Here is a 13,505-nt window from a genome sequence, read left to right as displayed (position 1 = left end):
AGTTGCCATTTAGTGAAATTCAAAATTTCAACTGTACAAATTTGGTCAAATGAAAATATGATCAAAATAAAAGTTGTACATATTGATGAGTTCTACAACTTTGATATTCATGAGTTTTTCATCTGAAATCATTTACTCTTTCAAAATATTGTTTCAAGTTGAAATTGTTTGAATTTCAAAATTTGAATCATTCAAACAAAGTCACATGACAAGATGACCAAAATAAAAGTTGTACATGTTGATGAGTTATACAACTTTTATGTTTACAACATTTTCATTTTATTTCATTTAATGTCATAAAATTGTAGTCGAAGTTTTAAAATTCAAATTTTTAATTTTTGTTTTTTTTGTTTTCTATATTGTTTTGACTACAATTGTTTATATATATATTTCTTCATATATAGAATAATACAAAATATTATATTTGTGCATATACACAATTTTTTTATATTACTTTGTGTCTTTATGATATAAAAATATAGAATTTATAATTAAAAAACAGAAAATATTTGTAGGGGCGGTTGGATCAGGAACCGCCCATAAAAATGCATTTGTAGGGGCGGCTGGATCAGGAACCGCCCCTACAAATAGTACCGAGTATAAATAGGAAGAAGCGCACGGGAGTCATCGTCTGGGCGCTGTCTTCTTCCTCCAACGCCGTCAGGCTGCCCGCGGATACGGTTTCTGCCGCCGGTCCCGCGCCCGCCCACACCAGCCCCTGGCGCTCGGCGTCCCGTACCCGACCCCCGGCGCCCGCCCCCACGTGTCGACCCCCGGCGTCCCACCCTCGGCCCCCGGCGCCCGCCCCCGCGCGCCGACCCTTGGCGTCCCGCCCCCGCACGCCAGTGCACATCGTCCATCTGGACCGGTAAGTGTCAGATCTTTGCTTGCTGATGTGTAGCTGAATAATGGAGGCATAGGCTGATAGATAGATCTTGCTGATGTGTCTGCACTTGACCTGATTTTTTTATGGATGCATCTAATTTTTTGTGCTGCTTTTGGATAATCCCAACCTGATAACAATATACCTGACGCCCTGACCCAGTGGCCCATGCTTGAAGCATTTTTATTTTTGATGTATAGAAATGAAACAGAAGAAAATAGATGCTTTTCTAAGTTGACTTGATTGATTGCATGGCTTACATAGGATGTTCTCCTCTTATGCTGATGTCGTTCATATACAGGAAGAAATAGCACTTACAGTGTTACCACTAGTACTTAATGCAGTTATTTGTGAGGCCACCTTCCCTGATTCCAAAGCTCTATCAATTTGTTTTGGTTCTTATCTGGTAATTTTTAGTTGATACATGCTAATATGAAGATGATGAGTATTACGTACTATGCATTGATGTTTCTTTTAGTCACTACTAAACTTCATTATGTGCTTATTATTGCTGATTCTGACTTCATTAAAGAGTTTGCATGCTTCTCAATGTTCTTTGCAACCACAAATCATTTCTCGTGCCATTGGTTGATTGAGGTGTGGCTTGTCTATATTTTTTTAACGCAGTGGCTTGTCTATATTCCTGCTTGCATTACGCTGTTACCAAGACATCCAGTTTTATTCCTCACTTTTTAGAAACTTCAGTTCCCAACAAATTGTCACTTGCCCCATGCCACAAGTCCTAGTTTTTGTTATCACCAGTCTTGGCCAGGATAGCTTAAGCCATTTTTAACTGGCCTGTTGTCTTCCAACAATCCAACTCCTTCCTTCAATTATCAGAAAAATTAAACATAGCAATGTAAAATTCTCATACTATGTCTGATGGCCCATATATATTGGAAGGGAGTAGAGTCTCACTTTTTAGCTTTTCTATTTCTTTTTAAAGAACTTTTAACTTGTGTTGACTTATTATGGTTGCTTAGGTGCTGCCAGGAACCTTTCCAAGTAATTCTAATGAATAATGGATTCTGACCAGTACCCATTCCATATCACTCAAACGCTGCTTATTACAGTATTCCCTCTAGTTACAAAACAAAAAAGCAACAATTTGGGTATGAATATGGTCTCCAAAACACAACTTTGACCTATAACTTCTGTTGTAGTATATTTGTAACACATTGCTAAAGTATACTATTATGAAACTAATTTTTGAGTCAAATCTACTTGTATCATTTTCTAATAACCAAACTCAATGACACACAAAATAAATCTAGGTTTCAAATGGTTGACTTAGGTAACCCTAAAGAATTACTTTGTGCTGGAGGAAGTATTAAGCATCTGATGTTTGATTATAGCATTGAGTATCAATATCAAAGGCCTATTCTGTAAGAGTAAACTTGCCATACACGATTTTACAGAGGCTCTATTTTGGGTCCACGTAGCACATAGTAGACATTATCCCAGAATGGAAGTTGTGGACATTGCCATATCTTTGCAGTTGAAAGGATCAAGACAACTTAATTTGGAATGTTGATCGATATGGGATTAATACTCTCATCTTAGTATTTGTCATTACCTTTAGATGTGTACTTTCCATTCATATTCATCGGTTCCTCCATAAATCAATGTGTTATTACTATTATCTAGTAATATGTTGTTAACATATGAGAACCTGGCTAAGAGAAGGAATGCCGCCTATCCCTCACCTTTTTAGTATAGAGAAGAAACCATGTCATTGTTTTTTAGGGACTATTGCTGCTACTACTCCTCCTCCTCCTCCTCCTCCTACCACTCCTCCTCCTACTACTACTCTTCCTCCTCCTCCTCCTCTTACTACTCCTACTACTCCTCCTCTTACTACTCCTATTACTCCTCCATGTACTTGCTACTCCTACTGCTGCTCTTCTTTTAGTGATGCTCCTACTACTACTCCTAAGTGGTTGCTGCTCTTACTCTACTGCTACCACTCTACTGCTACATTTACTCTACTCAACTACTTTCTACTTACTACTCCTAAGTGGCTACTTCTAGCTACTAACTGTTGGCTGCTATTGCTTTTTTTGCCAAATCTCCCAGGACTCGCCCAGGACTTGTTGTCCTGTCTTTTGCCATTAGCTGTTGCACTTTGTTTGCTAAGCAGCTATTGGTTTTTTTTGCCAAATCTCCCCTCTCCTCTCCTCTCCTTTGTTTTGCCAATGATGAAATTGTTCAAGTCCATATATTATATGGAATATGAGCTGATGATCAAGAACTTGTGAGGAACTTGGCATCATTAGCAGCCGCCCCTACATTACCTTCTCCTCTCTTCTCTGTTATGATGCCTTGATGCTCCAAGTTCAAGATCAGATGATGATTGACATGTTTCTGAGGCCTCTACCACTGCTACTACTCTTTTTTTATATATTATTGTTTTATAGGACTACTTTGGTTTATAGCCCTTTTTGATTTCTTATACCTTCTCGCGTACCTAAAGCACACTTTCTTGCATCTATTAGAATAAAGCGCGAAATAATGTCGTGGACACCAGACAGTGCAGCCCGATGCCCCGAGCATGATGAGCACCCAACCAATGAGGAGCAAGCACTAGAGGACCAGCTAACTCAGGAGCAGTTCGATAACGAGTTAGAAAAGGATCTAGAAGTGATGCTTACTCAGGAGCAGTGTGACGAGGAGGAAGGGAGAGCAGGAGGAAGAGCAGGAGAGGCTGCTGAAGGCGAAGAAGAAGAGGATGATGATGATGATGACTCAGAAGAGGGATATGAAAGTCCCGAGGATCCTTTCCCACATGAAGTCAGAAGGAGGCCAATGGAGGAAGATTTGGACAAGGATTTTGACCCGAACGAGGAGGTAGGGAAAAGCCTTAGCTTGTAAATTTTGCAAAAGCTTTGGCTGTGTTACCTCTGCTAACACTTTGACCTATCGTATATACAGGTCCCTCCTAAAACTCAGAAAAGACAACGTCGACGTCCGTGACATCTCACTGGACAAGACGGAGTAGAGGAAAGGAGAGCAGAGGCAACAGCCACAGAGATGGATCATGATGCCTCTGCTCCACAAACTCTGACACAACCACGACTACCAAGCCTAAGAGGAAATGAGGGGATGGAAAAGGAAATCTATATCTATATAAGGCATGCTATGTGATAACGGAGGTCGCGCCAGCAGGGGAGATCCTTGAGCCGAAGGAATTAAGAGGAAAATTCCGTAATGCGATCGGGGCCCTAGTAAGAGATAAATTGAACCCAACAATCCCTAACTGGAAAGAGGTACTAGAGAACACAAAGAATGCACTATGGGATAGGCAGCTAAAGGTCAATTTTAGATTTCCGGAGGGTAAGCACGAATTGGTAAAAAAATGCTATCAGGATGATGGGAGAGTCATTCCGACGTTGGAGGTCGGAGCTCAACACGAAGTATATCCAAAAGGGGTTAACTCCCTTCAACAAGTTCAGCAAAATAACTCCTAGTCAATGGGAGGAGCTCGTGGCTCAGAAGACTTCACCGGAGGCATTGGAGCTCAGTGCTCGTAACACCGAGCTGGCGAAGAGGAACAAACACCACCATCATCTAGGCCCGATGGCTACTATGCCAAGGAAGAACAGTTTAGGAAGATGGACGAAGAGGCCGCAGCTGCTGAGAATATTGATGTGACAAATTTGAAGGTACGCTCAAGGAACTGGATATATGCGAGGAGTATAGAATCATCCGACAGTAATCTTAAGTTTGATAAGCCAGAGACCCAAGAGGCGGTATCAAGGATACTGAAATATGCTGAAGACAAGGAGAAGGGCTCATTCAATCCTTCTAGAGAGAGGGATGAGCTTAGCCTTGGCTTGGGAAACAAGGAGCACACAGGCCGCACCAGGGGGCTAGGGACAAGGATTCAAAGAGGACAGGCACATGTACAAGAAACATGGCCGAGACCAGGAGACTAGTCTTGAGCTCCAAGTGAAGGCTCTAGTTGCGAAGGCGCTGGAGGAGCAAGGACTGTCTACGAAGCCACGGATATTAGAGACGCCGCCGGGAGAACTGGCATTAGTTGGCAACCCTCAGAAAGTTCCTAGCAGCCAAGGTTCCACTGCAGCCACAACCTCAGTCGATCGCATATGGGAACCAACTAGTTGCACCTTGGTGTTTCTCAGTGGCCGGCAGAACACTATAATGGAGGTGGCAACGGGTGTGGCACATCCTCCCAGTGGCTTACACCATAATAATAAGATACCTCCGGACTACACTAGGGTCGAGGTGCATACAGTGAAGCCTGAGTTCATGAAGTGGAGGATAGACTATGCAAATCCTGAGGGGCTGGTGTTACTCAGAGACGTTATGGGGCAGTTCATCCTCTAGCACAAATGGGACATTATATTGACTGCTTCTTCACCGCCTCCCCCTCTCCCAAATTTGGAACGAGTTGTTGAGGTCGGGGAGATATTTTCACCGTCTCGTGCCCCCCACATTCCTGAGATGCCACATTCTTCCCCGCCTCCTAGCGAGCATGTGCCTGATGAGATGCCACAACCTTCTTCAGCTCATACCAAGCAAGTGCATCATGAGATACCATAGTCTTCTCAACAAGCATAGCCGATACATGAGCAACGAGTGCCTCCTAAAGAAGCTGCAGCACAAGAAGATGAGGACGTGCCTGTATGGGAACTTCGAAAGAAGCATCCAATCACCATAAGGCCAGTTTATGTTCTGATCAAAGACATCTCGTCGGTGTCCAAGTGGTATTCCCATGACCAGTTTAAGCCTGAGAACTAAGTTAAGAAAGTCCCTTCACGGGGTTCTGAGGAGGCCATCACTAGCAAACTCCACCAAATTACAAAGCAGTATCCAAATGTTGATGCCATCAAATGGTCAAAGGATTGCCCAAAAACATATGAAAGAGGCAAACCCTTCCTACCAAACTGGGACATCCAACGCCTACCACTTGGAATGAGAAAGTTCCATGATTGGTACTTGCATGTTCTCCCAACGAGCATAAATATCATACAAGCATGCTTTCTCACCGGCACATTTGGAAGCCCATCCGGGAAAATTGTCTTTGACTTCAATGACATGCAAACATGCTTTCACCTGGGAGAAATGGAGATGAATCTAATTCGCACGTAGTGCCTATAAGTCCTTGTCCTCTCGATATAATATGAATGTAATCTTTGAATTTTGTTGTAACTAACCCATGCTGTGATTTGTAGAATGCAAGTGCACATTGTCAAACAGATGCCAAGTGTGAAAGCTAGGTATGTGGACCCTCAAGCTATAGCCCAAACAAATTTCAATTACCCTAAATGGTGGACACTTGATGCCAAAGAGCTAGCTGCTGCAAAGACTCTTCGGGAGAAAGAGCACATCCGTACAACGAAACTAAGGGAAGAGTCCCTTAAGGTTACAGCATACATTGCCCTAGCTTTCAAAAATCTCCAACAACACTCTACTATATGGCTACCATACAACTTCGAGTAAGCTCAACTCTATACTTAAAGCTTTGTTCGATATATTTTATTCGATGCAAAAGAGCTTATCTAGTTCTATGATTAAATCCATGCAGCAACCACTGGATTTGTATAGCCGTCGATGTCGGGAGGAGCATGGCATGGGTCTTTAATTCATTAGATAAGGACACGGTGACATACAAAGACTTCATATCGATTCTCAAGACGTATACATATCGACAATCCTCATTAGCTTATATGTTTGTATGCATACTTGTAACGTTCACTTTTGGATACTAACAAGTTGTATTTGCTAAAATAATTCGAACATGGCATTTAGGTTCTATGTCACTAATCATCATGGAAGGCATGATCCAGCAAGGAAGGAAAAGCTGGCTATAAAAACACTATGTGCGGTAAGTGTAACTTACTTCTTCAGTACTCCATTACATGGCTATCAAAAGCATTACTTAACATTTTTCATATGCAAAACACACAGTGCCCCAAGCAGAAGCTTGGGAGTGTACATTGTGGATACTATATATGTTCTATAATGAGTAACACCGGTGCCTACAGGAGACACTCCTTAAGGGTAAGTTTGAACCTCTTCACCCGTAGTATAAAAACTTCGTAAATGGTATGAAATACTAAACCGAAACTTGTTCTCTTGTAGTGGAGAGAAGAGAAAGGAATGAAAAGAGACCCATACAAGGATGACCAACTCTTAGAGCTCGTCGGCGACCTTTGCAACTTCATATTGGACCAGATTGTACATGTCAGAGGCGCCTACCATGACCGAGAGTCTGAGTTAGGTATAAATCCTGAGTACCAACACCTTCGTGAGACTGAAAGGCTAGCTCTAGGACGTTGATAACAATGTGTATGGAATTTATATATTTAATGATGGATTGTATATATTCTTATGAATTGGGCTTGTAATTGTAGTTTATAGAATACTCTTGTGCTTGTAGTCGCGGTCGCGGGGCGTTCGGCAACGTGAATGCGGTTCGGAACGTTGGTCGCGGGGCGTTCGGCAACGCGAATGCAGTTTGGAACGTTGGTCGTGGGACGTTCGACAACACGATTTTGAATTGTAAATTTGATTTTTTGGCGGGAAAACGTACTGTAGGGGCGGTTCTAGATTGAACCGCCCCTACAAATACCTGTTTGTAGGGGCAGCTGGTACTATAGCCACCCCTACAAATCGATTTGTAGGGGCGGCCTGGGAACCGCTCCTACAAATGCATGATTTGTAGAGACCCTTGCGTAGGGGCGGCTGGGCAAACCATCCCTACAAAGGGTTACCAACCGCCCCCTAGAAATGCTTTTTGTAGTAGTGGGATCAGCAGCTCATGGAGAAGAGGAAGGGGCTAGCATGTGGGCTCCATTTTCCACAAGCAGATTAACACTAGCTAACCAAATTAGGATCTCATGTGATACAGTTAGCATATTTAGGGCTCTAAGTGTATTTTCCCAAAAAAAGGGATCTGAATGTATATTTTGGAAGTTTAGGTGGTACCCCAAGCCAAATGCGAGGATTGAAAATGCATTTTACTCCTGAATATTTATTTAGAGTCCAAATAATACATAGAGCATTCATACTTTGGCTCTCGCTGTCAATTTTGCATCTCTTAAAATGTGAAATTCATTCATAATCTTGAAATATGATAATAATAGTAATAAAGCAGAACAAATGCCGTGAGGCACACTATTTTTGAAATATGGACCGCAAAAAATAAATTTGGTACTGTGCAAAATGTCTTTATGATGAGAGGCAAAACGGTCGTTTTACCCCTCACTTAATGTTGAATATAGAAGGAAAGATAAAGATAGTGTAAAATAAGGAAGTTTGAGATTTTTGGGCCGAAAAAACTTTATTTTAGTAGTGTCAAATAAGAAATTGTGAAACCAAGTTGATAAGAATCTTGGTTTAATTGTTTGTGATGATCAATTGACAATTGATGAAATGGCTTTGAGTGCTTTTGGGATTGCATGAAACTCTTGTCTCTTACTTGACTCTTTGGTTGTGTTTAACCTTTGCCCTTTCTTTGGGGACCGAGACTTTTTTACTTGGATCTTTCACGATCCTTTCTCATATCAAGTGACTTTGTATTTGCTTTTACTTGACTTTTGGGTATTTAAATGAGAGTTCTCTGTTTTGCTTTCAAACCTTCTTTGATGTGTTTCAGTATAGTTCAATGCATTCATCAAGGGAGAGTTTTTGAGAGACCAACTTGAGAAATGCCTTGGTCTCATCCATGTGTGATGAATGATCGAGACAAGAGTTGAGAGATTTGATGGTTGAGTTCATATGTCATTTGTGCTTGATTATGTTAATGGCTTACCAGAGGTGTTGTGTTTTTTTTTGTTATTTTGAGTGTGTTTTGCAACATGTCACTTGGTTTGTGAATGTATAGGTGTTGGGTGCGTTGAGGTGGCCGACAAGCGATGGAGAAGGTCAAGCGAGAAGTCTGTGCGTGATGATGGATCAGAAGCGGTGAAGGGCGGACATATAGGCTTGTACCGAATGACCAAGAGGCCAAGGTCAGACCATGGGTGGCTCACATCAGACACATTAAAGAGAAATAGTATATGGGTGATGAAGATGGCGCCGACCGGAGTCAAGGATGGGGTTGGGCAAAGTCACGGCGAGGCGTTGCGAGCGCTTGGTGGACTGCTGGGCCAAAGACATGAAGGTTGGGCACGCATCGACATCGGTGAGTCCCTCCTAGCGAGGTGTGCATAAGGGTTCGTCAGATTAGTCCTCAAAACCCGGGATGGATGGTTTGGTGGTTTGGGCCTCACAACCATCGGCTGCAGGTTTGACCAGTTTGGGCCTCAAAACCTGGAATGGCGGACCGACAGACACATGGTGGCATCTTGAAGCTTGCATTGAAGTGAAGCAAAATCGAGAGGGCACAGAGTCGGTTGTATCAACGATGAAAAACATAGACAGTTTTGCTATATAAAAAATTGATCTGCTGAGAAATGGTTTGTGATCGCACATCATGAAGTAATCCAAAGTTCAAATTCGTGCAAGATTTGTTCTTCTCCCCCAAATCTGATATTTTTCTTTTTCTGTGTTTTTCTGAGCTATTTTTAGGGATTTTTTCTTTTTCTCTTTTGGCTGCGATTTTGGTTTTGATTTTTGGAGGAAATCGGTGCTAGGATATGTAACGAGATAGCCTTGTCATCAATTTGTTGAATCCATCCCCTCACGTGCACCTTGAGTCGATGGGTTTTCCCAAAAATTTCCTCTCTCTAGAGTTTCCTGTGTGATCTGAAATTAGCACTTAATTTTCAATCTTTGGAAGGGGCTTTCGCTTGAGATGGATGCTACATAAACTTGTGAAGCCCCCTCTGAAATTTGTGTTCTATTGGTTCAGATTTGATCGAATCAATTTATGAAGTTGCGCTTGTTCTAAATTTTATTTTGCTTGGGATCCAGTTTTTGCAAACACGGGACAACCCACGATTGTCTGCATGGAATTTTTCCTGCAATGACTGTCCGACGCTTTCTTCTGTGATTCTCCTATCCTTTTCGACTGACGGGACTATCCGTTGTGCGAAATACCTTTACCTGCAAACCGTCCGATGTGTGGACTATAGTCTCACGTTTTTCTTGGCTTTAGAGGATTGTCTGGCACTTGTGATTTTTTACTGATCGGACCATCCGGTGCATCGCTTTCCTTTTGACCACTGTGCAGTTACACAGAAGCATTTGTCTAGTGCGCATTATTTCCTCCTGAGTGAGTGCACCGCTAGTGCTCGGGTTTCTTGTTTGCCTTCTTGTCTCTGTTTCGTGTTTTCTCGTGTCGCTTTCACATTGCTTTGAGGTGCTTCGGGTTGATATTCAGATATAGGCGGCCTAGTTCCCGATAAAAAAAATTATTGGCTCCCATCTATGAATCTACCCGTAGTCGTCATTTTAGTCCTTCAAACATTTTTCTACATGTTAGACTTGGGCCCCGTTGTTGGAGCTCCGGCAAACTCCAGCAACTCTATTCACTGTAGCAAAGAACTGTTTTTTCGAAAAAATGAACTAGAACACTATTTTTAAGTTCACCACGCAATTAGCCTTTTAGACTTGTCACCTTTCGTTAATCTTTCCCATGTGTGAGCTGTGGGGAACGACACTGGACAATCTGGATCCGATGTCCGTGGAAACTTAGCAGCCCGGTGGGCTAGGCCTAGCCCTAGTGCCATCAGCGGTGGCGCGGACGACGCATGGTGCTGTCTGCTATGTGGACTGCCAGGTGGGATGGCCCACTTGTCGGTTTCCTTCAGTGCGTTCGAGAAGTGTTCACCTCCTTTCGACCTTCCCCCACAACCACAAGCCACCTCCTTTCAACAAGCATAAACGCTGAAGATCGCAACCCGATGCAGCTGCCCATGGTGACGTGGGGTGTGTTTGGTTCTGACAGCAGCCTTGCCTTGCCTATCTTGCACGGACTCCAAAAAACTTGCCACGCTAGGGTCTGCTTGGTTCCTCTGCCCAGAACTGTTATGCTTTGCTCAGCGAGGATAGCAAGTGATGGTGCTTGTTTGGCGCCAGCCTAGCCGGGTTTGCTGTCCCTGCCGGGACATTTTTGTGTGTCAACACTAGGACCTCAGGTCCATTACTTGAACAATATACATAGGCCCATTACTGAAAAAAAAATATGTATGCAGTGAAGAAATATATATTCCTTGTGGATCTCGTCACCAACCAACTTGCCACCATGCATACTATACATAGCGTTAGAACGAGCGACAAGGCAAAAAGAAAGACGGACGAACAGTGTTGCTCCGTCATAAAGCAAAGGACCCTTATATATTGGTGCAGCGCAGGCGCAAGGCAGAGGACAACCCCCATAATAATCCAGGACGTCAGGTCCATTACTTGAACAAATATACATGCCCAAGATTACAAGAGCACCAGCAGGCTTTTCAGCACCTTCACTTCTGGTTCCAATGATTTGGCAGTATGACGTGCGTAGGCCTCGGTAGACAGTATGGGTATTGACCACTCCCGTTGGCGGTAAGCTGAGTATTGTGTGGTGCAGACGAGCTTCTAACGATCGGGTCTCACTCCCACTGGCCACTGCAAGCTAGCACCATGGGGCTCTTCCCTGCATACATTAGTTACACGATCAATGCATAAAGATACATGAAAATAGAGTACATACTAAGCGGTACTATGTAACAGCAGATGTGGGTGCAGTGGCACACTGCCTTGTGAGCCAAAACCAAAAGTAATACTAGTTACCTGAATATCTAGTGATTTATTTTTTATATGGCCGTGCAGCAATTAATCTTCATCTTCAGCGAATGTAGTCGATTGTGCGCGACTTGATATGGCTGATCTTGTCGTACTCAGATGAGCTACCTGTTGACAAGGACTCGTACAGCTTCTTGCTGCAAGTCAACTTGAGATACCTTGGGGTCACTGCTGTCAGATATTCCGGAATTGTCTCCATGGTGGCGTCCTTCATCTCCATGCTGTCGAGTGACCGGACTCCTTTTAGCACCTCCACGTTTGGGCAGTATACGATCTTGATTTCCTGCAACTTAGAGAGATCGCTGATCCTTTTCAGCTCGGGGCAGTTGAATACTTCAAGTTCCACAAGTGAAGGGAAGTTCTCTATATATGTCAGGTTGCTCAGCTCGTGCAGCTCCAGTTCTCTTAGATAATGCCTCTTGCTACTGGCGAGTCCTGGTGGAAGACATCTCAGCTTGCAGTTACGAATCATGACAAGTTCGAGAGCTGGCATGGCCACGGCATCTGCAGACTCATCCTCGCCCTGCACCTCCCAGTCCCATTCCTCCCATTCACACAAGCCAGCTAGGAAAAGAGTTTTCATATTAGGAAAAGCCATTACTGATCTAGCAGTAACAATACTTCCACCCACTGCCAGGGAGGAGGGTGACTGGAACTCAGGACCAACACTCTTGATGGTAGGTGCGTCGTCAATGACCAGGGCCTCCAAAATATGGAGTTGGGTGCAGTAGTGAAGTTTGTCTATCCTTAAATGCCTCAGGCTGTTAAAGACCCATGTAGCTGGAAATATCATCCAATTTGGTAGCCGGCTACCAAAGTATCCTTCAATGTTTAGATGTCGTATACTGGTTGGAGGGCTGGGCTTCTCAGTTACCTCCTCCACAGCTCGTTGCTGCTGCGGCTTGTTGATTTCTTCCCTCAATCCCATGGATCCGCTGCTACTCCAATTTAGTTCCAAATAATCAAGGTGCTCCTTTCTACTAATCATGGACATTCCAGCCGACGAGCCAACAGGCACATTTTCTAGACCATGTAAAATAAGCTTCCTAAGCTGGAACATAGGCCCTATCTCTTCCAAGCTGCACCAGCACCCATCCCCATCCATGTCCAAATGTAATTTGAACCCGTAAAGTGTTAGAACATTGTCATTGGAATCATACATGCTAAGAGTTCTTAGATGCAGAAGCTGTGTAATGCAGCTAGGAAAATGGTCTATCTGTGGACATCTATCAACCACAATGTGCTGCTTATTGTGGAGGGTAGCCTATGAATGTCTGCAGGTAGCCTAGATATATTTGTATATTCTAAGTGGAGGTATCTCAGGTGCCTTAGCTGACATAGAGAGCCAACCAATCTGTCACAGTCAGTACCGCTTAAGAAGTAGAAACTCCCTAATGAGTCACTAGGCTTAACATTAATTTTGTGATTTATAATTAATGTTGTTACTGATTTTTGCTTTTGTAGAATATCCCATTCTTGTGCTGCTGATTTGGTTGATCCTATAGACAATCGACGTACATGGTTGTGGCTGCTACCACCTTCATCTTGCTCATCCTGGACCACCAACGATTCTTCTTTAGACATAAACTCAGGAAAAGATCATCATATGAACTGCTTCGGTCAGGTGGATGGTAAATCCCTCACTGATCCACATCGGAACAACTTCATTGTGCCAAATCCATGTACCTTTTGGGAAAAGTGAGCAGTAGAGGAAGCACCGCTTCAGCCGGGGAGACAAATCCTCATAGCTCAAGTAGATCGTGCTGTCCAGTTCCTTAGGCAATCCAACTACTGACCATGCATGATCATTCAAAACAGCCTCCCAATCACCTTAGGTTCGGAACCTCGTACTTAGGAGTCCTCCCATCACTTTGATAGCAAGTCGTAAACCTCCACACTTAGTGATAATTTTCATCCTGACATCTTTCAG

At 43.3% G+C, this 13,505-nt stretch overlaps 1 protein-coding gene across 1 annotated transcript; it reads right to left on the bottom strand.

The window, feature by feature from the left end:
- Nucleotides 1-11,618: 11,618 nt before the first annotated feature.
- LOC136489320 (putative disease resistance RPP13-like protein 1) lies at nucleotides 11,619-12,680 on the bottom strand. The gene has a single exon (XM_066486001.1). The coding sequence runs from the start codon at nucleotides 12,678-12,680 to the stop codon at nucleotides 11,619-11,621; it is 1,062 nt and encodes a 353-aa protein (XP_066342098.1).
- Nucleotides 12,681-13,505: the final 825 nt, after the last annotated feature.

The sequence above is a fragment of the Miscanthus floridulus genome, chromosome 10, assembly GCF_019320115.1.
Source record: "Miscanthus floridulus cultivar M001 chromosome 10, ASM1932011v1, whole genome shotgun sequence".
Classification (NCBI taxonomy): domain Eukaryota; kingdom Viridiplantae; phylum Streptophyta; class Magnoliopsida; order Poales; family Poaceae; genus Miscanthus; species Miscanthus floridulus.
The sequence above is the reverse complement of the archived record's forward strand: the minus strand, read 5'-3'. Positions and strand labels throughout refer to the sequence as shown.